This window comes from Nasonia vitripennis, chromosome 1 (assembly GCF_009193385.2).
Source record: "Nasonia vitripennis strain AsymCx chromosome 1, Nvit_psr_1.1, whole genome shotgun sequence".
Taxonomy (NCBI): Eukaryota; Metazoa; Arthropoda; class Insecta; order Hymenoptera; family Pteromalidae; genus Nasonia; species Nasonia vitripennis.
Window position 1 is genome coordinate 808,931 of NC_045757.1, and position 24,224 is coordinate 833,154.

A 24,224-nucleotide genomic window follows, 5' to 3' on the forward strand; every position below is an offset into this window, starting at 1 on the left:
CGAGTTTCAAGCGGCGACGGCGCGATCATCGCGCCTCGCTGCGTCTCGACCGGCGATGCAATCACGCGACGAAAATAAGCCCGCCGTAAAATCCGATACGTTTACAGCGCCGAGACTCTGATTCCAGTGCAGGCTCTCTCGATCCCGAGCGCAAAAATTCATTTCTCATGCAGGAATATCCTGAATAAGCGATATCCGCGCGCGCTTATATTTATATTTATCGAGTTTTTATCGTTATTGCCTGGCCCGGTTCGTTGAGTTCGCCCCGCGCTGCACGGCTTGTGTCATTCGAATCGAGAATTAGGATTATTTAATGCCCCAGCCTCCCGAGGTAAATCGACCGGAAAGCCTAAGCCAGCTTCTTTGAAACTAGAATAGATTTTTTATGTTTACTCCCGTTCTTCGTGGCTTCTGACAGAGAGCCCTTCCCCTGCGAATTGAAGGTTTTGAATACTACACTAACGCAGCCCTAAATTTGCAAGCGGTTCCCTTCAAAGGACCTTCACAAGCTCGACGCAGAAAAACACGTTTATAGTTTCTACAATTAAAAATCCGCAGCCGGTATATAGCCCAGTTGGCTGAGCGGTGCAGCCCTCTATCGCTTAATCCAGAGCCTGTAAATAGCGCCGGTGGCAAAAAGCCCCCACAATCAGCATGCCCCCGCGCAAAAAGCGCCGGCCGCAATCTCCGCGTCGAAGAAGCTCAGCCGCGAAACAGGAACGATCGCGCGCGCGTCGCAACTTGGGCGTGGCTCCACCTTCCCACCAGTCCTCAGGCACCCGCTTCGTGCACCTGTGCAACGCCGCAACCTTTGGCTCACGCGACACCGCGCGTAATTTCAGGTACGCGATACACACTCCGGCGCCGCACGCATCGGCCATTTATTACCGACCGCTGCCTGCAGTCGTGCGGATTTGCACTTGCCCGAGGGCTGCTTCTCGGTTTCTTCGTTTTTGCGCTGATTCGGCCTGGCTATTCGGGAGTAGCTCGTAGTTGCATGCGCTTTACATTGGAACTTTTATTTTCGCTGCAACTTTTTTCCTAGCCGGTACGTTAAAATAACTTTTCTATTATCGTGTAGTCGAGAGAAAATAATTTTTTCGCTTGAAAAAGTGCTTCCATTCTTTGTGGCCGAGGCTCTTTACGTGAAAATCTGTATCCGAGCCTTTGAGCCATACCAAACGCGGAGGTTTTAATTAAATTACGAAGCCAGGTAAATAAACTTGGCGCGCGTAGACTGCATCGTTGTTATTAATTTTGCTCCCGCTGAAGCAGCTTCCAGGTCAAATAATCAACCCTGCGCCGTTAATTGATCATTCGGGATATTGAAGTTTTAGTTTACGTAAGCTTCAATCGCAACGAGATTGCTCATAATAAATACCATTGATGTGCGCGTACGATTGCACCCATACCCAATCGTCCCGACTCCGATCGATCACTTTTTTATCTGCAACCGCGACGCTGCGCGTCAAGTAGTAACGTCAGCATTTAGTCAGCCGGAGACTTGACAAAGTCCCCTCGTAATCCGTACAAGCAGCAGAAGCTTTAATTGCCCGATCGCAGTGTGTTGGATCGTACAGCTTTAATACGTCGGAAAGGCAGACACAAACGTCGAGGCGTCGCGCGACAACAACAGCAGCGCGCGCAGATGATGCTAATCACTTTGCCGATAAGCGCGCGCGCGCGACTGTCTCCTGTATTATCCTCGCCCGGCGCAGGGGGGGGGGGGATCTATGCTACGCATTGGCCCGATATCGGTTCTTCTCCATTAAAAGCACGTGTTGTCTGTTACCGCAGCGAATGCGAAAACTAGTCGAAAAAGCGCTGCAGTCGTTCAAAACTCTTTCCACCTCTTCCGTTTTACGCACTCGGCAAACGTCGGTAAAACAGATCGATTAAGGGTCCCCCAAGAACTGTAAATCAGCGCGGAATGGCATCTGCGTCAACGCACGAATTTCAGTCCCAGGGCGCAAATACAAAGTACAACGCAAATTAAGGTTTGATAGGGGCCGCAGCAGAGCAGCAGCGCGTCGGCAAGCTCTGCTCGACTCGCCTTGAGGGCCGATTAATTAATCCTCCGGCCTCGTGTCCCAGTACGGCGCCCAGTAATTTGCCCGGCGCACGATGACGACTAGCGCTGCTCTAAATGCTAATGACAAAAACGCGCCTTACGCGCCGGGGCGCAGATTAATCCGCCGCGCACTTCCGAACACGGGAAAAAGCAAATGCCGCTCTTGGAAGTTTCGAGATTTGCTCGTGCTCATCGACGTCGCGAGCGTCAAACGGAGTGGCCGCGGGAGAAGTAATTATGGAAATAGCGGGAATAAGCGGACGCGCTGCGCGAACATTCATCCGATGCGCGCGCGAGAGCAGCCGCAAAGAAATTCCAGTCGCAGCGACGCGCCTCGTAAACTCCGAACACGAGGCGCAAGGGGCCAAAGAAAACGCCGCAAGACAACGCGCTCGCAGTATTTACGCTGACCGCCGCCACCACAATTCTCGCGCGAATACGACCGCCGCAGTCCCTGTATTAGCTCGGTCCGGGCGGAACGGCGACACAGAGAGGGGAGCAGATGTGTGTGGGGTGCGCTTCGAGAGGACGGATAATTACTTTTTCATCTGGACGAGAGGCGGCGAGCTGCGGGTTTAAAAAAAGCGCAATAAAATTCGCTGTGGACGCGTTGCTTTGGACTTCTTTCGATGCTGTTTTCGCTGCGTCCCTTTGCCAGCTATCTGGTTTTAACTAATGATAATACACGCTGCTGTGTTTTTCACTCGCTCCGCGCGCTAGCTGCGACGTCTGTTTTCGGATTTCGAAACGGCGATACACCGTATCGGGATTTCCCTTTGACAGAGAGAATACCGACGGACGAGCGTATCGCATTTTTTCGGTTTTGCGCGAAAAAGCCGCGTCAACAATCTTCAATCAAAGCCCAGGAAAAGCTAGCGTGTAGTCCCCCAACTACGACACCTGTTACGAATCAATCGATGCGATCGCTCAGCGCTCTTGCCGCGCGTCCTCCCCCGCACGAATTATCGACCCTCGCCTCGAGGAGGACAGCAAAAAAGGCCACGACTCGCGCATTAGTCATTACAAATCCCCGACAATTACGCGCTCCAACGCTCCCGGCAGCTACGCCGGAGCGAGAGAGCTCCTTGAAAATTCCGAACGCGCCCCGGTAGGTATTCGTCATTCGGCCCCGTCGTTTTATTACCCGCGACGACTGCGCGGCCACGATGAGAGACGTCCCCTCGATCGGTCTTACCTCGGATTTGCCTGCTTTCGGGAAATCGCCTGAAAAACGAGCGGATTTCGGAACGCGGATAGCCGAGCTTTTCCTCGCCCCGCGGCCCCTCGAAAGGGAAATTGATAGAGAAGATGGCTCTGGGGGGTGGGATTCCTTATTTTCTCGCTCTCTCCGCACGATATGCCGATCACTCTCGGCTTGAATTTTTTACGCCCTACGTCGAATTTGACGAACGCCTGTACGGCGATTACAGCAGCAACCGACTATACGAGGATCAGTTGATTTGTCGGGCTACGTGCGCGCACTGCGATAACGACTCGATCGGGCTTTGTAATTTGTTCGATCAATTACAAAGCGCGCTCTCGCGAGCGCAAACACGCGTCGGCTTGAAAATCGAAGCCCTCGAATAAGCGCTGCGCAGCTGCAGTGCCAGTATGCGCGAATTTTAATCAAAGGCTAATTACACTCGGAGATTCTACGGTTACGGAATCGCGTTAGTTTTCGCGCAGCCGCGCGCGAGGAGCGCGCCCTCGGCTTATAATCGGGATCTCGCATAGACTAGTCGAAATTCTGGCCCAGCGGCCCGCGTAATGAACGGCCTGGACAAGACACGGCGTCTTGCGCGACGAGCAAAGGGCGTACGAGCTGTATCAAGGGACTCGTATGGAAAATGAATGGTATACGGAAGTTTCTCCGATTAATTCAGCTTTTAACACTCGACGACTGTGCAGCGATCCCGAGTAGCCTTTCACGTTGATTGCCTGAAGTCTGAAGTCGGCGCAAAAGGCTGGAAATTCAAATTTATTAATCGATTCAGCGTCGACGCGAAAATGAATTTTTCACGGAAAATCCAGTTTCGCGCAGTCAAAAGAGCAGCAGCGGCAGCAACGCCGACCAAAAAAAGACTGGAACTAAATTACACGCAGCAGGAAATTGCAAAATAAAGACGAGAGTGCCCGGCGCGGAGAGGGGGAAAGGCGAACTGCTGCGAGTCCCCTTTGCGCGCGCGCTGGCTGCTTCTTTTTCCGCGGCCACTTGCTCATAATGGCATGCACTTTGCGTCGATGCAGCCGCCACGTGGAGGGGGAGCCTTAAATCGTAATTTTTCCACGACGCCTCAGCGAAAAGTCATAATCAGAAACGTCGTTCCATTGGCAAAGGAGAGGAATCAGTCGAGCGTATGCACGCCGTCCAGCCGTTGCCGCCTAATGAATTCCAATTAGAAAGCAGAGAGCTGCAGACGTCAATAACGACAGAGGAGAACTCGATCCAGAGGGATTGATTTTGTTGCTCCTATATGCTCGAAGGAAACTCAATTTTGCCTTTCGTCGCGGTTGATTCGCCGAACGAGCTGAGGCTCTTCCATTATTGGCTTCTCTCGCTCTATCGAATGATCCGCCACGTATCGCGTGTGCACAGTTGTAGTTACGCGTCTCAGAAACAGGCGTTTGGATGGTCAGGCTGCAGGGGGAAATAAACGGAATTGGTGGTGGTCCCGCGCAATTAAGCATCAGCCGTTAATCTTGCTAATTTTATATTCAGCCAAGCTTGGCCTCTATACTGCTTCCCTCCTTGGCTTTTCGGCGCGCCGAGCGCGAGCAAAAACTACACACTCGACATCGATTAACTGCCTCCGTAAAAACGCGTCATTAAATTTCAACGGTCTGCTGGCCTCGACAGTACTCATCGGCGAAATCAATTTTCCGTCGAGGCGGTTTAATTAAATTAGCACGGTTTTAATTAAAAACAACGCGCGCGAATTTTTTCCAACGCCTGTTATGCGCGGAGCTCCCCTTCCCCCCCCCCCCCCCCCTCCCTCTTCTGTATGTGCCTGCGTGTGTCGTTATAATATCGACCGAGAGCGAGTCTGCGAGTCTGGCACTTCGGCCCCTGTGATTATGCAGGGGCCGAGTGCGCGTTATTGCCTCTCGCGAATTTTGTCCGGGATTGCGAGACATAATTGACCGGTCCGTTATATCGCGCTCGCGACGCTCGCGATTGTTTATTTGGAGGCAAAACGTTGAAGTATATTTGGCAAACGTTGAAGTACATTTGGTAAACGTTTGTCCATTGTGCATACGTTGTATACAATTCCGAAAGAGCGCGAACAATCGTTTCGTTCCGATGTCCCGACGATTTCCCGAATCTGCCGAACAATGCGCGAGTTGTACGCGCATACGCGTACACTTTAACAATACGCGGGGGGTCGTGTGATGGGGTATTATGAAACTACCGCGGATTGCTCGAATCCTGCTAAATAATTTAACGCGCGCGTATATGAATTATTCGAAATCTTCGATTTTGTCACGAGCCGGCCCTGGTAGAAAATTAACGGTTCGAATTTGCTAAGTCCTTTAGACTTAGCTAACTGTTTTAACAGTTGCCAAGCTAAAATTTAACAAAAAATGTGGCTTAGGAACCGCTAAGTTTCCAAAATGTCTGCCGGAGGCTAATTTGAGGTTACGAAGTTAGAATAATCACCAGCTAAATGAATCAATTTAATTTTATTAATATTTCAATTTTTTACATTTAATATAGTCCTATTCTACTATCTGAACAAGGTTTGTATGATACGCATGCACTGCACTTCATTTCACTTGACCGTACCAAGTCAACTGTTATTTCATAATGTCATGCTGTCTGATTCAATAAGATAAATAAAAATTGTTTGTATTAGCAAACTAAATAGTTCGAAATGCCTTGTTCAACAAGACTAAACTAAAAAAGAACCCATTCAAACATTATCGTCGATTATCGAGCTGACAGCTCGCGGCGAAAACGAAAGCGAAGCAAGCGCGTTAATTAACGCAAAGCAGTCCTCCGCGGCTGCAATCTTGTAATTTAGCCTTTGTTTGAGCGTTTATCCCCTCAACCAGCGTCATAATTTAGGCTTTTAATTTCACTCTCTCCCTGCCGCGGCATCGTCGCCGGCTGCTGGCGCTGGCGGTCGAATAAAAGCCCACTCGACTGCTACTTCTCTCGGTTTTCTTTTTTTTCCGCGCGCATTTTCTACCTCTGCTGCGCACGACGTCACGACCCCGTTCGGCGCTTTAATTAACAGCGCGCCATCTAGTGGCGTTTCATGGGGATAACTAACTTGCACACACACGCGTACTGATCCGAAGCATCTCGAGAAAGAAGTGCCTTTTATCCGTACGAGGTAAGAGTGTGTTTACACAATGGAACTGCCGGGAGGCGAGTAGCGAGATCGAAAGTCAGAAGCAGGAAGCAGCAGCGAATACGTAGTCAGTGGCGAGAGCCATAAAGCACCTCGAGCGACACCGCAAATCGCGGCATTATCCATCTCCGGGAGAGGTCCATTCCGCGTTGCTGACCGTTAAGCCCACCACCGTGCGGCCTCGTAAAACCTCCGCGCACATCGAAAGATGCGCGTATACAGTACGTATATACGGCGTACTTGGCGGCGAGACGCAAATTTTTGACCTCCCGTTTACGAGCTTTGTTTCGCGAAGCTTTACGGTTGTTCCGATTTCGAGGAATCTCCGATAATCGCTCGACGATTAAAACTGGCTTCCGCAGTAATTTCGAATTTGACTCTAAGCAGCCAGTGCTGAAAGTCATGACGTTATTAAAGCCGCGCATTGACCGAGGAACGCACGCACGCATGCACGCACACAAGCGGGAGCCGTAATCTCGAGTGAATCGACGCTCTGCACATCAGTTGGCGAAAAGACAGCGCGCGCGCTTGAAATTTCCATGGAGTTGTCTCTTGGAGCTTTTAATCCTGCGACTCTTTTCAGAGACAGGCTCGGAACGCTCTTACGCTCCCGCCTTTCACGTCAGCTTTTCTGCGGAGGAGCTCTCAAAAAGCTGCGCAAAGCGCGCTCCCGGCTAACGAATCTCTCCTCGCCAATATGTTTATGTACCAGTACATACAGAAACACACACACTCAACTTTGAATTGAATGCGCGCTGCGAGAGAGAGAGAGAGAGAGAGAGAGAGAGAGAGAGAGAGAGAGAGAGAGAGAGAGAGCGCTTTTAGCGCGTTTTTATATGTGTACTCGCCTCGTCGTCGTCGTCGTCGTCGTCGTCGTTCGCAAAGAGCAGCTATTGTCCAGCCCCGGGCGAGAACAAAGCCGCTTGGCTATCGCAGCTGAATGAATCGCGAGTGTTGCCGTTTTAAGGCTTTTGAGAATCTTTCCAGTGCGCGGCTTATGTCCTCTCTTTTTACAGCTGTCCGGCTGACGATATTTTCTTTCGAGTGCTGCGCGCTGCTGTTGATGAAAAGACTTTTCTCTCGCTGTTTTTTACTCTCGCTGCACACTCGGTGCTTTTATTATTGAAATATTACAGTTATTACAGACTTTGGTATAAACAGGCCCGCCAATTGGCCAACTCTTCAGCGTTTACAAACGAACGACCCTCATCTCGCTCGTGTAATCTCCACTCTGCGCCATGACGATGAACTCCAGAGAGGAAGACACCCTCGTGTAGAGGTTGGGCTCTTTACCACAGCCGTTCCACCGTCGCGTGCCACTCGATATTCCGATGACAGTGCTCCGAAGTCGAGCTGTATAAACGGATGCGAAATCGAATTGAAACGGTGCTCTCTGCTTCTGATACAGTTTCTCGAGACGCAGAGTTATGCCATACGTACCTCGCAAGCTCGGTAGAATCGCCCGTTGACCGCGAACGGGTAACTGCAGAGGTGGCTGTTTATCTCGTCTTTGAGCTTGCGGAAAATGGCTGACCTGGTGAGCTTGAAGTTTTTCGGACCATGAGTGTAGGATACATTGGTCTCCAGCCTCTCCAGTGGAAGGAATCCGCTGGAAACCGCGTAATTGCTGGCGTACGGCTCCTTCGTCATGGGTATGTTCACGGATTCCACGTTGGGGTTGCAACGGATGCCCACGCTTGCGTTGAGCTTGAAGAACAAACCGCAAGGGTCTGTTGGAAACTCGGTCGTTCACCAGTTGGAGACGCGATATTTCTCATACCTTCAGTACGGCGATGTCCTTGATGGCGTGTCCATCTTCTTGTTTCTCGTAGTCCGCAGGCACTGTCACCTCTATGATCTTTCTGACGACCTTGCCGAATTCGCTGTTCAAGTCACTGGTATTAGCCACGACGGTCAGTTCGATTCCGGTCTCCTTAGCCTCTTCCTTGCTTAGCAGGTCATCATATCAAAGCATTGGGCCGCAGTGAGAACGTGATCGTCGTCGATGAGGGTGCCACCGCAGACATGCGCGCCCCCTAGCTGCACGGACACCTGATAGGGTAGCTCACCCGGCTGGGCGTACTCTTCAGAAAGAATGAATTAGCTCGAAATCGGGTGATAGCGAGATATTTAAGTGTATTCGAGTTACCACTGGCGACGAGTAATCAAAAAATGGATGCTGCGAGCAGAGATCTGATGAAACCGTTTAGCCTCATCGTGAAACCCTATATTTCTGATTATTACAGCACAATCGAGTGAGCGCCACTAGTGTGGAAAAACAAGGGCACGCGCAGTTTTTGTTCGCCGCGATAAGAGTTACATCTGCTACACGTGTACCGCACACAATGCCAGCTGACATTGAACACCGTGCTTCTACCCAAAGATAACATTGTTCAAAAGGTTGTGTTCTATTGTAATCGAATTCCGAAGATGTACGGTGTTTATGTTGGAAAGCGGTTTCTCATTACAATGGAGTGCACTAATATTAAAACTTGAGAATATAGCTGCGCTGCGTCCTTGAAGTTTAATGACGAGACAAGTTTCACAACGTATCAAGCTCCCAAGGTGACTGAAGGTGCCGGTAAGCTTTTGGAGTTCGCGTTACAAGTAGAGTGTTTCCTAACGACGTTATCGATAAATTTTCGGTAAGAGGAGAGCACTGCGTACGTGCGGGAGGATGGTAACGCGCCAGTCCTCGTCGTGTTTCCCTTCGCCAACTACACGAGGCAGACTCGACTCGTTATCCGGTCGAATAAAAACGAATGCTGCATCATAAAGCAAATTAATAATCTTTGCGCACAGTATGGGACAAGTTGAGAAATTGCTGCAAGGCACGTACAACAAATTTTGCTTTTCCGAGAAGATAAAGCGCGTAATTAATGCCGTCGCAGAATCTGGGTCAAAACTTTGCCCCACCGAATCGCTCGCGCAAAAAGCAGCATAAGCTTCGGGACATCGGTGTTTAGCCCGGCGTAGCGACAAATGCTAACGAGCAGCGAGAACTCGTCGAATATGCCGAAAAAAAGCAATCTTGCCGGACAAATAATCCGATCTCGGCCATCAGCGGCACGTCCTAGGACGCAAAGAGCCTGCTCCGTTAGAAGAGCAGAAGCAGCAGAGGCGGCGGCGTAATACATCCAGCAGACTCTCGTCGTATCTCCTTCGCCGCGGCGAGAGTCTGGCAGCGGCTCGGGGGACGGATTTCCGAGAGCTAGACGAGCGATTCGTTTCTTTTTAATAGGGCCGCGGAATTACCGTACGTGCCCTGTATCGCTCTTTAGTGCTCTACGCCGAGGTCGACGAACTGCCTGGCGCGGTTTTACGGCGAACTGCTCCGGCGGACTACTCTCCGCTCTCTCCCGCGCGGCCCCGGACGTTTTTCCGACGACGCTTTAAATGACGGAGGCGACGGGCTTTTTCCGCCTCTGCTGGCCGGCGAGCACGAGCGCGCGCGCCACGTGTAAGAAGATAGTGCAGAGACTTTTTTCAGGGATTGATGAGGCTATTTTTTGGATTTTTTACGCCGACGTTGAGTGCTCGCGCTGCCATCCGATGTGTACTTAAAGCTAAGTGCTGGCGGCGGGGCTGGACGCGCAGGCAAAAGCATCTTCGAGTTTTGCGTTCGCGGAGAGATCTTCCGTATCGCAGGCTGTCCTCGGACGGACGGACGGGCCCGCCGTAAACAAGCCTCCTAGGCGACACTCGGAGGAAAATTGCGCGTCACTTTCGCCGGGGCACAACAACGGGTAATTGCCCGCGCGAATCCTGATTTACTCCGAGAAGCTCTTTCTATCCCTCCGGCCCATAAATCAGCCGCGTTATTAAATCTCTCTCTCCGCGTACGTCTTTGCGCGCTCGCACAATACACGCGGCGACGACGCGGACGACGAGCGGCAGAAGAAGACGCGAAGTCGGTTTATTTATTCGCCATTGTGGTCCCTGGCCCTCGGCCAAATTAGCTTCGTCGTTAAGCCGGAGCCTTAAGTGCTCTCCCCTCGCGCGGCCTGCGCGAACTTTCGAATTATCATCGGACGTGTCGCGCGCGTATATGCCCTTTTTCCCCGAGCAGTCGGGAAAAATATATCGGTCGTATTTACATCGCGCTCCTGGTTTCGTTCCCTCGAGCCATCGCGCCGAAGTGCCCGGAGGAAAAAAGCTGTACTTTTTAATAAGTCCGCGCCGTATCCCCCTCCGGTCCTTAATTAGATTAATCAATTTTCCAGCAGAGAAACGAGGAACAAAGGCACTCGACCCCCCCCCCCCTCTCCCTCTCGCTCCACTGCAGCTATTGCTCGAAAATTCGCGCTCGGGGTCAATTAGACCTGTCGGAGTGTCCGGCGCGCGCTCCCTCTCTCTCTCCGCCTCTTTTTTCGCTCTCCTTCTTGTTCCTCTTCGCTTCTAAGATGGTAATTAAATCGAGCTCTCGTATAAAGCGAGACCGGGGCGGAGTGGAGTGTGTACGTGGACGATTGTGTTTGCGATGGACTCGGACGAGAAGGGATTGCGACTCTTTCTCTGTCTCCTATGTAGGTACTTTCCAAGAGGACGACTGTATCGGATTATGGCCCCATTGGATTAACATGTTTCAGTGCTTCCTCAACGGCCTTCCTTCGTCCAATCACTCAGTCGACGTTTAAATTTCGACTACTCGCATCCCGCATTATTTTCACGGATCGAAAGTTTTATTACGTTCGAAAAGTTGGCGGATTCCTTTTTCCCTCGTCCTCCCTCTCTATCTCGCTTCGGTCCAGTAGCCGGCGCGACTTGCGAATGGACAAGTTTTTGAATCCAATAGGATACTGCGACATAATGGTAAAAGATAGCCGAACTAAAAGCATTGCCGCGAGATGCAGATACTCCCCGGAGCTTTTAGCATCTTTCTTTCTTACTTCGTCCTCGTAACACTGGTCAATACGGAACAGCGCGCTTTCCTCCGCATTTTTGGATAGCGCCGTGTCACCATTTCGAAAATGAGCCGGAGTGCATCACTGCGCGTTATCGCAAGCTGCTGGAACTTGAAAGTGAATTAAAAAATGGGAAAAGGGCCTTTCAGCGTCACGCAGAGTGCTTCAATTACCAATAAATGGAGCATCTATTCGAGTGATCGATAATGCCGTTCGTCGACTAATTGAGATGCGGCGTTATGAGGTCGGAATTTTAATCCGACGCGGATTGAAATCTCCAGCTCGATGTATCGCGGCGCAGTTTCAACCGAATGGTAGAGCTGCGTTCAAATGAAAAAAGTGCGCAGTGAAAAAAAGACGCCGGGCTCATCTTCGCCGCGCTAATGGCGAAAAGAACTTTCGCAAAGCGATCCGTTCGCGCTGCCGTAGTGGAAGCGCAGTAGCGGCTGCAGGTATACGCAAGACGCTACCCCGGCCAGCGCACAATTAGTCAAGTTTCAACCTCGCCCCGTCCCGCAGTACACAAGCTTCATAACTCATCTTCCACTCGAACTTCCGGCCGCTTTTCCATCTCCCAGAGTTTAATATTGTTAATCCCGTCGCTCTGGCCCTTGTTTACAGGAGCGCAGCGCAACGCTCCCTACTTATGTATACACACGAATGATGCATTACGCGCGACGTATTTACGGGGGCCCTTTGTCAAAGCCAGTGAAATTGCGAGTTATTCAACGACGCGCGATCGAGATATTAAATTGCGTATCGACAATGTTGCGGCTTCTTTTCATTTCCAGACACGATGTTTGCTCGTCGAAATTTTCGATTCCCCCGTTTCAGAAGCACTCGCTCGCCGGCAATTTCGCGCGAGCTGGAGGAGATGTCTTCTGCCAGAGGAATTCCGGGACGACGGAGGGAATTTTTTCGAAAAAGAACGTCGCGCTAACCGCGTGTCAGCGGACGAGAGAGAGAGAGAAAGAGAGAGAGAGAGAGGGAGGATCGAACGCGCCGCGCACGAGTCGTTAAGTCCGCTCCGCGAACCGGCGCGAGCGGCTGCGACATCCTCTCTTGGATGCATTCTCGATCGTTTGGCTCGTAAATGACGCGAGCTTCCAAGTTCGTTCGGCTGGCCATGACTTACGGCAGCGATAATTTCGTTGAGCTCGGATTTAGCGCCAGAGCGGGGGATTTATCTCGTTCTCGCTTTTAATGGGACTAACTCCGGTTATTGCGCGTCGGACTCGTCAGCGGCCTATGCAAATATCGACGCGATCGAGAGACAGCAGTCGTGCATATCTTGGCGGATGATCCTGGATTTCCTCGGGAGATCTTCGAGGCGACTTCTTCGGTATGACGGTATTACGTTGAATGAACTTCGTTTATACAGCCTTCCGAGGACGAGGAGGAGGGAGAGACGACGGGAAAAAGAGCCGGTGCATTTCTTGAATGACAAGCGTCACTTGTCATCGATATTCGATACCGCTATTCCCACTCCCTCCCTCTCCTGAAGCGCTGCCTTTTCACGCGCGCGCCGATCGAAATTTCTGGATCGTTGACACTTCGGAAATTTTAGCCGTTCCTCTTTCCGCCGTAAAAAATGCCGCGCGAAACAGATACGTCTGTTTTGCAAAATAAACTGTCGCCGGCCGTGTTATTGACACGAGAAATTCCAATAAGCGGATAAGCCGTAGACGCGTGGAGATTACATCGCTTAAAATGTCCGCTTCGCGTCGCCGCCGAAAAGAGCCTTCGGTAGCTGCGCCGATGTTATAAATTCGAAAAATCTAACCAAGTCAGTACGGACTGAGAGCGAGGATCCGGCGCGCTTCATTAATCATTCCAGCCTCTTAGTTTCCGAGAGGAAAAGAGAGGAGTCAAGCGGAGAAGCTTTTATGCCGGGGCGAGAGGCAGACATTTTTCCCCGAGACGTTGCTGCAGTGCGCGAAGAAGCAGTGAAAAGTGTAACGCAGATATTGCCGGCTCGTGAAAATGCAGAGCATGACTCGAGTATCGAGGCTGCAAATACGATTGTACGAAGTGGCCCTTAATGAAAGCGGCGGAATCGCTGCAGTAGTAGCCGTTTTGAGAAGAGAAAAATAATCGTCGGACTACTGCGGAAGTCAAAGGCGAAAGGCGCGTGTGCAACGCGCAAATTAAAACCAATTACTCAGCGATCTCATTTTCCAAAGCACCTTTCAAACAGCGGCGCCGCAACTAAATCTCAGCAGTTTCCCAACTCGTAATCCCGAGAAAAAGCGCTGCCCAAACGCATTCCTCATTATCGCGTAGCGCGGCGCAAGCTCGCCGCAATTAGAGGTGTTACACACTCGAGTCGCGCGGGAACGCCGATTTTCTCACGGCTGCGTAATTGCAGGCAAAAATTTCGCGAAATCAAAGGCTGAAGCGAATACGCAGCTCCGCAAACGTCGAATCGATTCGAGCAGCAGCAGTCGAGTCGATGGAGCGCGAATAACTGGAAAACTAATGCCGCCACGGCAGGGCACATAATTTTCGCGCGCGACGCGCGTTCCGAGGGGAGGCGGGCGGCCTTGTTTTCACTGAGACGCGCATTACGGGGACCATCGATAACATACTCGTGAATCCGAAAGCGGGATCCCGTGTTGAGCGATGCTCTCTCGTCTGCTGCGCGAGCACGAGATGTATTTAAAGTGGATATTCGCTCGGCGCTCGTGTCTCAGACGACTGACTGCATTTATTATTCTGTTCTATACTGCTTCTCTAAAATAACGCGTAAAAATCGTTGCTTTGAAAATTCGCTTCGTTACGAAGCTATCATTTTCGTACGAGCTGTTGACCCTTTGATTTGAGTATACGGCGCGCTAGTACCGGCTAGTACCACTTAAGCGCGCAGCGAAATTTTATAGTCGCCATTACGGAGTTTGCACTTTTTACCATAAATATCCATACATTTACTTTACATATCGCATCTTTCACCCTAACTTGCGGCGTAAACTATCGGGCTGAGCGCGGAGTGGAAACATCAGTTTTAATACTTAACGAATCGCTCACAGGAGAGCGCGATTAATAATTATTTCGTTTTGATTAGCGGGCTGTACCGGGTTGAACTGTTTGGACACTCGACGCACCGCGCTATCGGCTTCTATTTGATGTGCAGCGTTGCGCGCGACTTTTTTATCCGGATTTCTGCTCGATGCCGCTCTAACTCAATCATGCGTTCGGATTCCCCGCAGCCGGCGCTGTAACGAGTCAGTCAGTGAAATCCGCTGCCGCCGCGCAGCTGCATTATTTGTTTACGCTCTAAATTTCATTCGACCAATCTTGCGTGCGCACATTAGTATATCAAGCGGTTATAAACTTCGCGACGAAACGCGATCTCTCGCGGGAAAAAGCCGCGTCCGAGAATCCTCGACACGACATCATGCTCTCTCTCTCTCTCTCTCTCTCTCTCTCTCTCTCTCTCTCTCTCTTTCTCCGCGAGCGGGCAAAAGAAGACGAAACGCGGCAGCGCGGCGAGGGATGAGTCGCACACGCGATGTTGATTCTCTCGCTTGATCCACGCGCGGTATGAGGCATAGCGGGAGCGAAAGAGGGAGCCCCGCGGTAGCGGCAGCCCGGCCGACAGCCTCGTATAATGGATCGCTTCAATTTACTCGTCGAGCTGCTGCTATGCCTCGAGAAAGGCGAAAAAGGAGGAGGAGGAAGTCTCTATTACGGCGCCGGAGAGGATTATCGAGTGGAGACGTCTTTTCCGGACGTCGCTCCTCGCAAGCACGACGTGCCGGCGGGGCATTGTCTCCTTGTTCGCGCGAGAATAGAAGTTTTTGGCGAGTGCGGAAATTATTTTCCACTCGCCTATGGGAATAGAGCCGCGGCGACGGGCTCACAAGGCAGGGAAACAAGTTCGGCCATGCTCGGACTCCGTTATGGAAGTTAGGGAGTTCCTTAAGTATTATTGACGCATAATCGCGGCGGACGGCGAAAGAAGAGGGAAAACGATGACAGGTGAGTGGGAGAATGGGGCAGCGAGGTATTCATGCGATTCTCCGCGAACAAATCTTAACTTTCGTAAATAGTTTAAGCTAACAACGAAGAGCAGCGAGAGAGATGACATTTTCCGAGCGCTTGTCTGGCATTGAATAATGGATAGGACTCGGCCCGTGTTGAGATAAAACCGAGACAAGCCGCGACCGCGAGGACGAGTGCTTCATTCGATTTTCCCGGAATTTTGCAGCGAATATAAAAGCCGATGTTTAAGCGTGTAGGAAGAAAAAATCGCTCGATCGAACGAACCGCGAACGGAAGAGGGCAGGAGTTAGGTGAGGAGCACTCGGAAAATTAGCCACTTTGTAGTTGCGCTGCAGTGGCGCCGATTCCAATTTGGAATTCACCCCTCGAACAAACCTCTCGCGCGGAGAGCCAACTTTCGCGAGACTGTCGAGTTCGCAGCGGCGGCGGCGGTGGCAGACTTTCTACGTGCCGGGCCGCCTTACCTTGGATGTATTAGGCTGAATTTACATACGTGGACCGGGCTGATTAGTCTTTGACGAGACCTGGCACTTTGAGCTTCCTAAGAGCTTCCATCTGCACGCGGTTCAATTAGATTAGAGAAGAAGGCTCGTTTTTCTGAGATAATTCCTATGCTAATTGCGTGTAACGCAATCTCGACTTTTCAAAGTCGGCCGGGCTTGTATCTCGCTCTCTCTCTCTCTCTGCGGCAACTTCCGCCGCTGCCCATCCCAGCCGGCAATGGAAATTCATAGCCATTACCATGTAGCAGCCCCTCGCAGCCCACTCCGCGCGTGCAGTCGGTATGCATTATTAATCAAAGCCGGCGCGACGCTGGGGGGGGGGGGGGAGGGGCTGATGTCGTAATGCATTTATTCAGAAGTACGTCGCGCTGCGGATGCGCTTTTTGACTCCGTCTCGTCGCGACATGGCTAATCCCGATCGCGAGAAAAACGAGCGAGCGAAACACAACGGTCTCGTTCACCGCTGGGCCGCGCGACCCTCGTTTTCCGGCGGCGTCTAATCGCTGCTTTCGACGACGCGGCGCAATTTGCAGCAGCGACGGGGCTTACTGCCCTCCATCTCATTGATTGCCCGACTTTTTTCTCAGAGCTCGGATTTGACAAAGTTGTAGCTCGTATAGATGGCAACAAAAACAGCCATTTGAACCGGATAATGCCTCATGGCTCGCGGGTATTATTCATTTAGAGCAGCGCAAACGAAAGACACTGCAGACTGTAGGCGGCGAACAAAGTGCGCGCGAAGTGTACACAGAGAGACACGACGACGTATCGAGGCCGCGCTGTTTGCCTCGACAAATCGTACACGCCGCGACGCGATGATAGACGACGCAATTTTGATTTCTCCCGCAGGCGAGACGATGCTTATCGCGAGTCTGACGTTATTGCATTGGAAAATTTTAATTAGCCAAATTTCAGCAGCCACTCGATGCCGGCCCGCGCGCGATATTAATAGCCGCGAGTGGGAATTTACGATCGGCAATAACACTCGCGGAAAATGACGGCGGGGGTGAGTAATGAGCCGCGCTCGCTCGCAGATAAAAATCGACGTCGTTTCTCCGTAGCTACTGGAGCGCGACTAATTGAAAAAATACTTCAGCCGCTGTACTAGGAAACGTTGTTTGCTCCCGGTCGAGCGCAATTATTTCCGAAGGAGAAGCCGCGCGTTTCTCCTTTTTAAAGCTCAATCGGGATGTATTAGCGCGCGAGAGGCAGACTGCACTTTCGATTGTCCGGAAAGCCAGAGGGGTGTAAAGTCGCGGCGCATCGGCAATAACGTTTACGGCTTTCGAAATACGTTAAATTTAACGCCCGACGGAGCTCCGAGTCTCTCCGCCGCCGCGAGATAGCCACTTTTTACGGCCGCCGTATCAAGACTCTATTCCGAAGAGAGAGAGAGGGCGAAGAATCTGCGCCGCGAGTTGCGGACAGGGTGTGTAGAGGCGAGGCGGAAAATGGAGGCTTTCGGGAGGGAGAAATGACTGTCGAGAGCCGAGCAGAGGCTCCGGAGTGTTTTCTCTTTGTTTTATGCAAGATAGAATTTTCCAAACTTTATTGCTGAAATTCAACAGTAGAATCATATGATCATCATCGATTCTCAATAGTCGTACACACACAAGGAATAGCGGCGTTCGCGCGACGCCGCGGCATGTGTCCTTAAATATATATATATGTATCTGAATAAACATAGTCATCATCATTCATGGATTCAATACATTCGCAAATATATAAACATAAAATTCAACAGTTTCGTCGAGGCTAAAATCTTCATAACAATGACGTCGTAACAATTTCAGAACAGACATCGTGTATACATAGGTGTCCTAGTTATTGCTCTACATACTTATAAGTGATCCGAACAATCGCTAAGAGTAGCTCTCGTAACCGGGCGCGTACACGCGTTTCGGGACGTCTCTTCGTCGTCGTCATCACCATCAACTTGATCGCGTCACTCGAGTCGAACGACCAGCGTTTCGTCGAGCGTCTCGCGTGTGCATAACATCAACAAAAATATATCTGTATACATATCTCTCTCTCTCTCTCTCTCTCTCTCTCTCTCTCTCTCTCTCTCTCTCTCTCTCTCGTCATCTGCTCATTCGATGCATACGGTACGTATGTGTATAATAGTAGAAACAGCACAAATGTCGCCTCGAAAGACAGCTTGGCAAAAGGCACATCTTCTTGAAAAGGCACAGGTTTTCTCGATTATCGATACATCATCATAATGGGTGTGTGTTTTTTCTTAGTATGCGTGTGTCTCTTACTCTCTCGCCTACTCTCTAAACTTACTTACACGTAGTCGTAAAATCCTGAAGTACAAACTATATAAACTATGTATAATGTACGTATGTCTATAGCATGGATAGCTTTATTTATAACATGTATAAACAGCTGTTCGTCGCTGGCTAGCACCACCAGTTCACTGTCGTCGGGGGGGGGGGGGGGGGGTGGATCGAGCGTCGCCCTCGTTTCGAGCACAAAGCGAGGCCGACAGCAATCGAGGAACTTTGCGCGACGTCGTCGTCGTCGTCAGTGTCATCCTTCTCCTCATCCTGCGCCTCTCCGAGGAAAATTAGTTCTGGATCATCGGTCGCTATACGCTCCGCGGGCACATAATGTAATGGGATTCGCCGCTGGGAACTCGTTGACGTGAACCAGTGGGGAGCTGGGTTACGCGACGATGTCCATGTCGGAGGAGGAATTCGAGGTGGTCGGCGCGAGGCTGCCGAGGGTGTCCTCGTCGGGCAGGGGGTGGTGGCAGGCTGGCGCTGGCGGGCTCAGGGGCGGCAGGTGCGGCGAGGAGAGCATCGGGTCGCCGCTGTGCACCGGGCCGCCGGCGTCGTCCTCCATCAGGTCCTCCAGCTGCGACATGCTCAGCGCCGCGGCCGCGTCCTCCGCCACGATGTCCGGCAGCTGGAACATCAGTTGGGCCCGAGCAGCCTTTGAAATGGCGCATTAAAAAGAGACTTTCAACAGGTGTATTCTTAACGCTATCCGGATAAACAAGCTGTCCGCTCCGAAGCTTTATTGCGGGCTGTATAAGCTTTATCGCGGACCGATACACTCGATCGAGATTTAGCTGCCAGAATCCGAGGAGATTTACGATGTTTGCCGGCGATAAGCGCGCACGCAGCGTGTAAGTTTGCGGTACAAGGTTACGAGCTGCGATGAAAAAAAGCATCGCTCGCGGCGCTGAATACAATCGAGCGGCGGCCGATCATTAGCTAAACATTTTTGTAAAGCGATTTTTTCCCACCTCCCGACGCATTCAAATGCGGGACGCGTGTCTGGTTGCGCAACTGCCACGAGTCGAAAGAAAAACCAGACCGGTATCGCGCGGCTGCAGTCGTCCGTCGATCGGCGAAAGATCTTAATGCGATTCCGTCGTCGACGCCGATTTCCCGCACGTGCGCGCTCCAGTTTACGTAATGGCACACACGAGAGGGGGAGAAAACCGTGGAATTACGCATCGTGTACACATTGTATAACTCGCGCGGCGAGATAATCGAGAAGAGACGAGAATCGGCAGGTACGCCCTTGCGCGAGGAAGTCGGCAATCTCTCGGCGGCCTTGGCCAGAAAAATCGTAATATGCATCCTCCCGCTCGCTCGCGCGATCCTATCGCGCGCCGGAAGCGCGCTTTTCCGCTTAGGTATGCGCGTATGCCCGCTCGTAAAGCAGGTGCGCTATATGCTTATATATGTGTGTGTAGTCCGGCGGGTTTTGTCGCTTATACGCGCGTCGGCCGATTAAGATCGGCATCGCCGAAATTGGATGGAACGATTTGGCCTGATTGCAGCGTAACCGGCGGCGTCTCGATGCGCTCCGAGGAAATTGAATCGTTTTCTTTTTTGCCGCGAGCGGCGGCCGGAAGGAATTCGAATTTGAATACGGCTGCGCGCGCGCGTTTCGAAAAAACGCAGCCCGCGCTGCTGCTGCACTCGGCAGGGCTTCATTCCCAGCGATAAGACTCGGGTCGGAAGTGAATTTCCTCGGCTCCAATGTTATCGCTGTTTAATTTTCTAATCACGGAGGGAACAACTTGTCGTCGAGCGAACTTTATCTCGCATAATAATTCAAGTCGCGTTGCGCCGGCATCTCTCCGGCTCCTTTTTAACGCGCGACGGAGCGAAATTCGCTCGGATTCCGCGGAGAAAAAATTCAATTCGCCGGGCCTGGATACGCATAGCGGCGACTGTTTTAATCTGAGTAAAAAAGAATCCGCGCGCGGCTTTAATAAACTCGAGAGAGAGAGAGAGAGAGAGAGAGAGAGAGGGGGGGAGAGGGAGCATTAATAAAACATAGGGGCAATCTCGCGCTCGTCTTGTTCCCTTTTTCCCTCCAACCACTCGGCGCGCCCTGTATAATACACGCCGGCGTATTTCCACACGTCGCGCTGCGGCACAATAATTCGAAAGAGCTTGCGTCTGCTTTTATCAATTTTATGACTTTACGACTCTCCGCGTCGTCGCGCTGTGGCACACAATATGACGCGCGCGCTCGCAGCTGAAGTGGGTTAGATAAGGGCATTATGTAATTCAGGTGAAGCTTATTTCTCTCTCTCTCTCTCTCTCTTTCTCTCTCTCTCTCTCTCTGTCTCGCGCGCGCGCGCGCGCGTCGCTCTTCCTCTTCTCTCTTTGTTTCCGAAATTGTTTGGTTTTGTTGCGCCGCGCGAGAGCTGTAAATTAAACGACGCGCCGAGAGCCGAGCGTCGCTCGTTTTTTAATTACGCCCATAATGCACGGCCGCGTGCGTGCGTGCGCGCGGGCGGAAATTTCGTTATTTATTAGGATCCTGATATTTGAAAACTTTGGCCATAAAATGCGGCCAGCCGCGGCTTTTGTGCGCTCCTGTGATTTCGAGAGCGGAACTAGCAGAGATACGCGGTAATGGAGTAAAAACGTCGCAGCGTTGTACGCACCATCCTGAGGTAGCGCGCACCAAAAAGAGCCTACATTACGAAACAGTCTTTTTTTCAGAACGAATCTTGCGAGCCGAGAACAATCGCAGTCGATCTTGGATTCGCTTTTATAACGATTTCATCCTCTTCCGCTGTTGTTGTTACGTAAAGCGCGGGATTTTTCAAATCTGGACACGAAGCTCCGCTATGCTGCAGCGTTTCGTTTCTTCTTCTATTTTTTCGCTTGTATCCTCCAACGGCGACGCTTTGATCAGCTAATCCGTGTGTTTTTAATGTTCTCTCTACGTTACCGACGGCCCCGCTTTCCCGTTCGAATTCTGGCAGACTTGGAGATTACGTTGCGGACAATCAGCTTACCTTTCTGTGTTCGTGCCTACTCTTGACGTAGGAGTTAAGGAGGCTGGCGGACGACGAGCCCCAGCTGAAGTCGGAAACGGGCAGCCCGTGGGCCTTGGCCTGGAGCTCGAGCTCCTGGATGCGCAGCAGTAGCCGGCGGTTCTGGTGCTCCAACTGCTTGTGCCTCAGCTCGCTCTGCTTCATGCGCGTCAGCTCGTTCTTCAGCAGCTTTATGTACTCCACCGAGGACTTGAGGATCGTGCCCTTGTTTGGCCGGACGTCCCTCACGATCTCGTAGTAACTGCGGGGTCAGAAAGGACAGCGTGAATTTTCAGTTTTTTTATTCCTCCGGTTCGAATAGTATGTTAATTCGACGAAGCGAGACGCGTAATTGCGGCTTATCGGACGATAAGGGGCTATCGGGGAACTTTATCTAATAAACGAGTCGCGGCACACTTGTCGATCGCTACTTGAAATCATTGTACATAATGCGTAAGTAGTCGGTATTAAAAGGCTATTGCCGAGGAGTTTCCATACGTTTCCATAGCGTCGAAGCTTATGTTAATGGATGGTAATCCGAGGAGAACTGGCGAGCTTTTTTCGCTCTCGCCGGATAAAAACTAATCCCCTAAAGCTAATGGGAGTTGGAGAACTGCAGCGGAGACACTTGCTTCTTCGTTGGAACGACTTTTCCTCGGCTAGCTATCAATTTTTGCGGAAATCACATAACCGTATCGCGACGCTTTTGTGAATCACGAATCGCGCGGGTTTTGCGAGCTCGATGAGTCGGAGGAAAAATTTCCGACGTGATCCGCGGGAGAGTTTGAATGAACGAGCGCGATGAATGTTCAATAAACGTAATCTTGTTATGTAAACAGACGACAACGTCGGCGCGTCGGGAGGCATTGTTGTCGAATTCCTGATTCACGCTCGCATATCATTTTGACAAATCCCAGCTCATTTCGATACTACCAGGTATCCATTTTTCCACTTTTCGCATGAGCTTTTATAAAGTATGCTTCCAGGCGAATCAGAATACCGGTATTTCACAACTCTGAAATTCACGCGCTTGTCCGGCCGGGATTTTTCATTTATTTGTAATCAGAATTGACGCGGGATATTAAACGCACGGCTCTCCGAGGATTTAATCATAATAATTGCGGCAGCCAAACCCTTTAATCAGAAGTCGGCTCCGGAAAAAAGCGCGCTCATCTCTCCATTACGGCTCTCGTTTTCATTATCGACATCCACACGGCCGTCCCCCCTCCCCTACGGGTGAGCTTGATTAATGCCGCTCCTTAATCAGTTAATTACAGTTGTGCGCAAAGTCTCGGCCGGCGCGCGCTCGAACTTTTATATCGGTGCGGGACGAAGCCATTGTTTGGGAAACGAGAAAAGTACGGCGATTCTGCGAGCTTTTCTCCGTTATACGTGTGTAGGCGAGATTTCGCGCGGCATTACAGCCTGATTCCTTTTTAATTAGTAGAGAGACAAACAAAATTGAACAAGGCGTAGAACATGACCCGATAGCGACGAAGATAATAATAATAACAACGCATCGGTGGCAGTATTTACGTGATTTGTTACGATAGAAAAATCGACATAGAGAGTCTTATCCGCTTGTAATAAAATGCGTCACACGCTAGAGATGTAATCGATACACGATACGACTCTCGGGCGACAATAAATTCCGACTTCTTTTTATCGATGAATTTTTCAACTGATTCTGAGTGGAAACGAATTAAATTCCTGTGTCTGTGTGTATTGGAAAAAGCGCGACGACTGACGAGTTCAATTCAATACAGATAAATGCTCGGTGCGCGTATACGTCGAGCGGCGATTAACGCACACGTACGTGCACGCGTTTCGTTCCGAATTATTCCGCGAAAATTCGCTCGATCATCTTCCGAGCCTCGATTGCAAAATAATAAATAAACGAAATGAATCACCCGTTTTTAGCGACAACTTATTGGCGAACCGACGAATTAGTCGGCGGGCAAATTTCGATGCGGAGGAACATTGATATATGTTCAATTTCGTATTACAATTAAAAGTTAACGATTGGTTTACAAGTGCGTTTAAACTGTCAACAATATCGTTCTGCGAGTAGTCAATTTTAAAAAGTGATGAGCGCCGCCCCATAAGCCGTCAGTGGCATGACGAGCATCGGGAGAAAAAAGAGAAAGAGCTAGAGTCCCCCAGCAGCCGAGGAATAAAGAAAGGGCCGGCGTGCTTTTTGAGTCGGCGCGACGTTGACAAATGAATCGGGCCGCGAATTGATAAACGAGCGGGGCCTCATTGAGATTCGCGCTAGTCCGCGTTGCTGCCGATGCCGATAACGAAGCCGTCTTACGCACGTTTAGTCGCGGAATCCTCTGATTTATTGCCGGTCGATCATTCGACTGACCTCTGCCGGCTCTCTTTTTCGAAAGTCCAGGCGCTACGACACCCCCTGCGCATGAATTATGCGCCATCTAGCGTCGCCCGCCCCTACTGATGCCTCATTCGATATTAATAACAATCGGCGGCTGAATAAAGTGTCCCATTTCTGCGCGCTCAATTTATTGCCTGGGTATTGTTAACGATCGGCCGCCGCCGCGCTTATGTGGAAGGTCTGGCACACTTGTAATCGATTCCGAGGATTGTATTTTCTTTAACGCGTATAATTATTTTACAATGTGTGTCGGGCATAAATCTGCCGCGTAAATACGAGCGCTCGCGCGCGAGTGAATGTCCCTCGCTGATTTACAATTGACGATTAATCGACGCGTGCTTTGCGCTTCGATTAGAAATCATTATACAGCTGCGCGAGTCCGAGTCTGCGCGCACCAATTCGAAAAATGATACGCGCGCGCAAAAAGCCTGTATACGGCGTAACTCGCTTCGTTGGCCTCTGGAAATGCCGTTTATTCATGAAAGCTGTTTATTTTTCTCGAGGTTGAAAAAAAAACCGAAAATTCGAATTCCGTCAATCTTCGGTGGTGCAGGCGTCGGGGAAAAAACGCGATCGCTCTCGGCGGTATGATCGTCGTGTACGTAAACAGCGTGTGCCCATTTTTTCGCGGCGTCCTTCGCGCTCGCTAAACGCGCCGCGTACAAGCGTCTAGCGCACACAATGAGCCGCGGAGAGCAGAG

General features: G+C 50.9%; 2 protein-coding genes across 8 annotated transcripts in view; one reads left to right on the forward strand and one right to left on the reverse strand.

Moving 5' to 3' along the window:
* LOC100120897 overlaps positions 1–24,224 on the forward strand; it is a 147,901-nt gene that overhangs the window by 63,962 nt on the left and 59,715 nt on the right. The window lies entirely within an intron of this gene.
* The window catches only part of LOC100120846 (transcription factor EC), a 49,450-nt gene continuing 42,570 nt past the window's right edge, over positions 17,345–24,224 (reverse strand). For 2 of the 4 annotated variants that reach the window (XM_001604394.6, XM_016987778.2), the window contains 2 exons: positions 21,111–21,390; positions 17,345–18,772 (listed from right to left, as the gene is read on the reverse strand). In XM_001604394.6, coding sequence (XP_001604444.2) covers positions 18,503–18,772; positions 21,111–21,390 — 550 coding nt within the window. In that variant the 3' untranslated portion in view covers positions 17,345–18,502. The remainder of the gene's footprint in view (positions 18,773–21,110; positions 21,391–24,224) is intronic. The other 2 variants (XM_016987779.3, XM_016987781.3) reach the window with 2 other exon arrangements.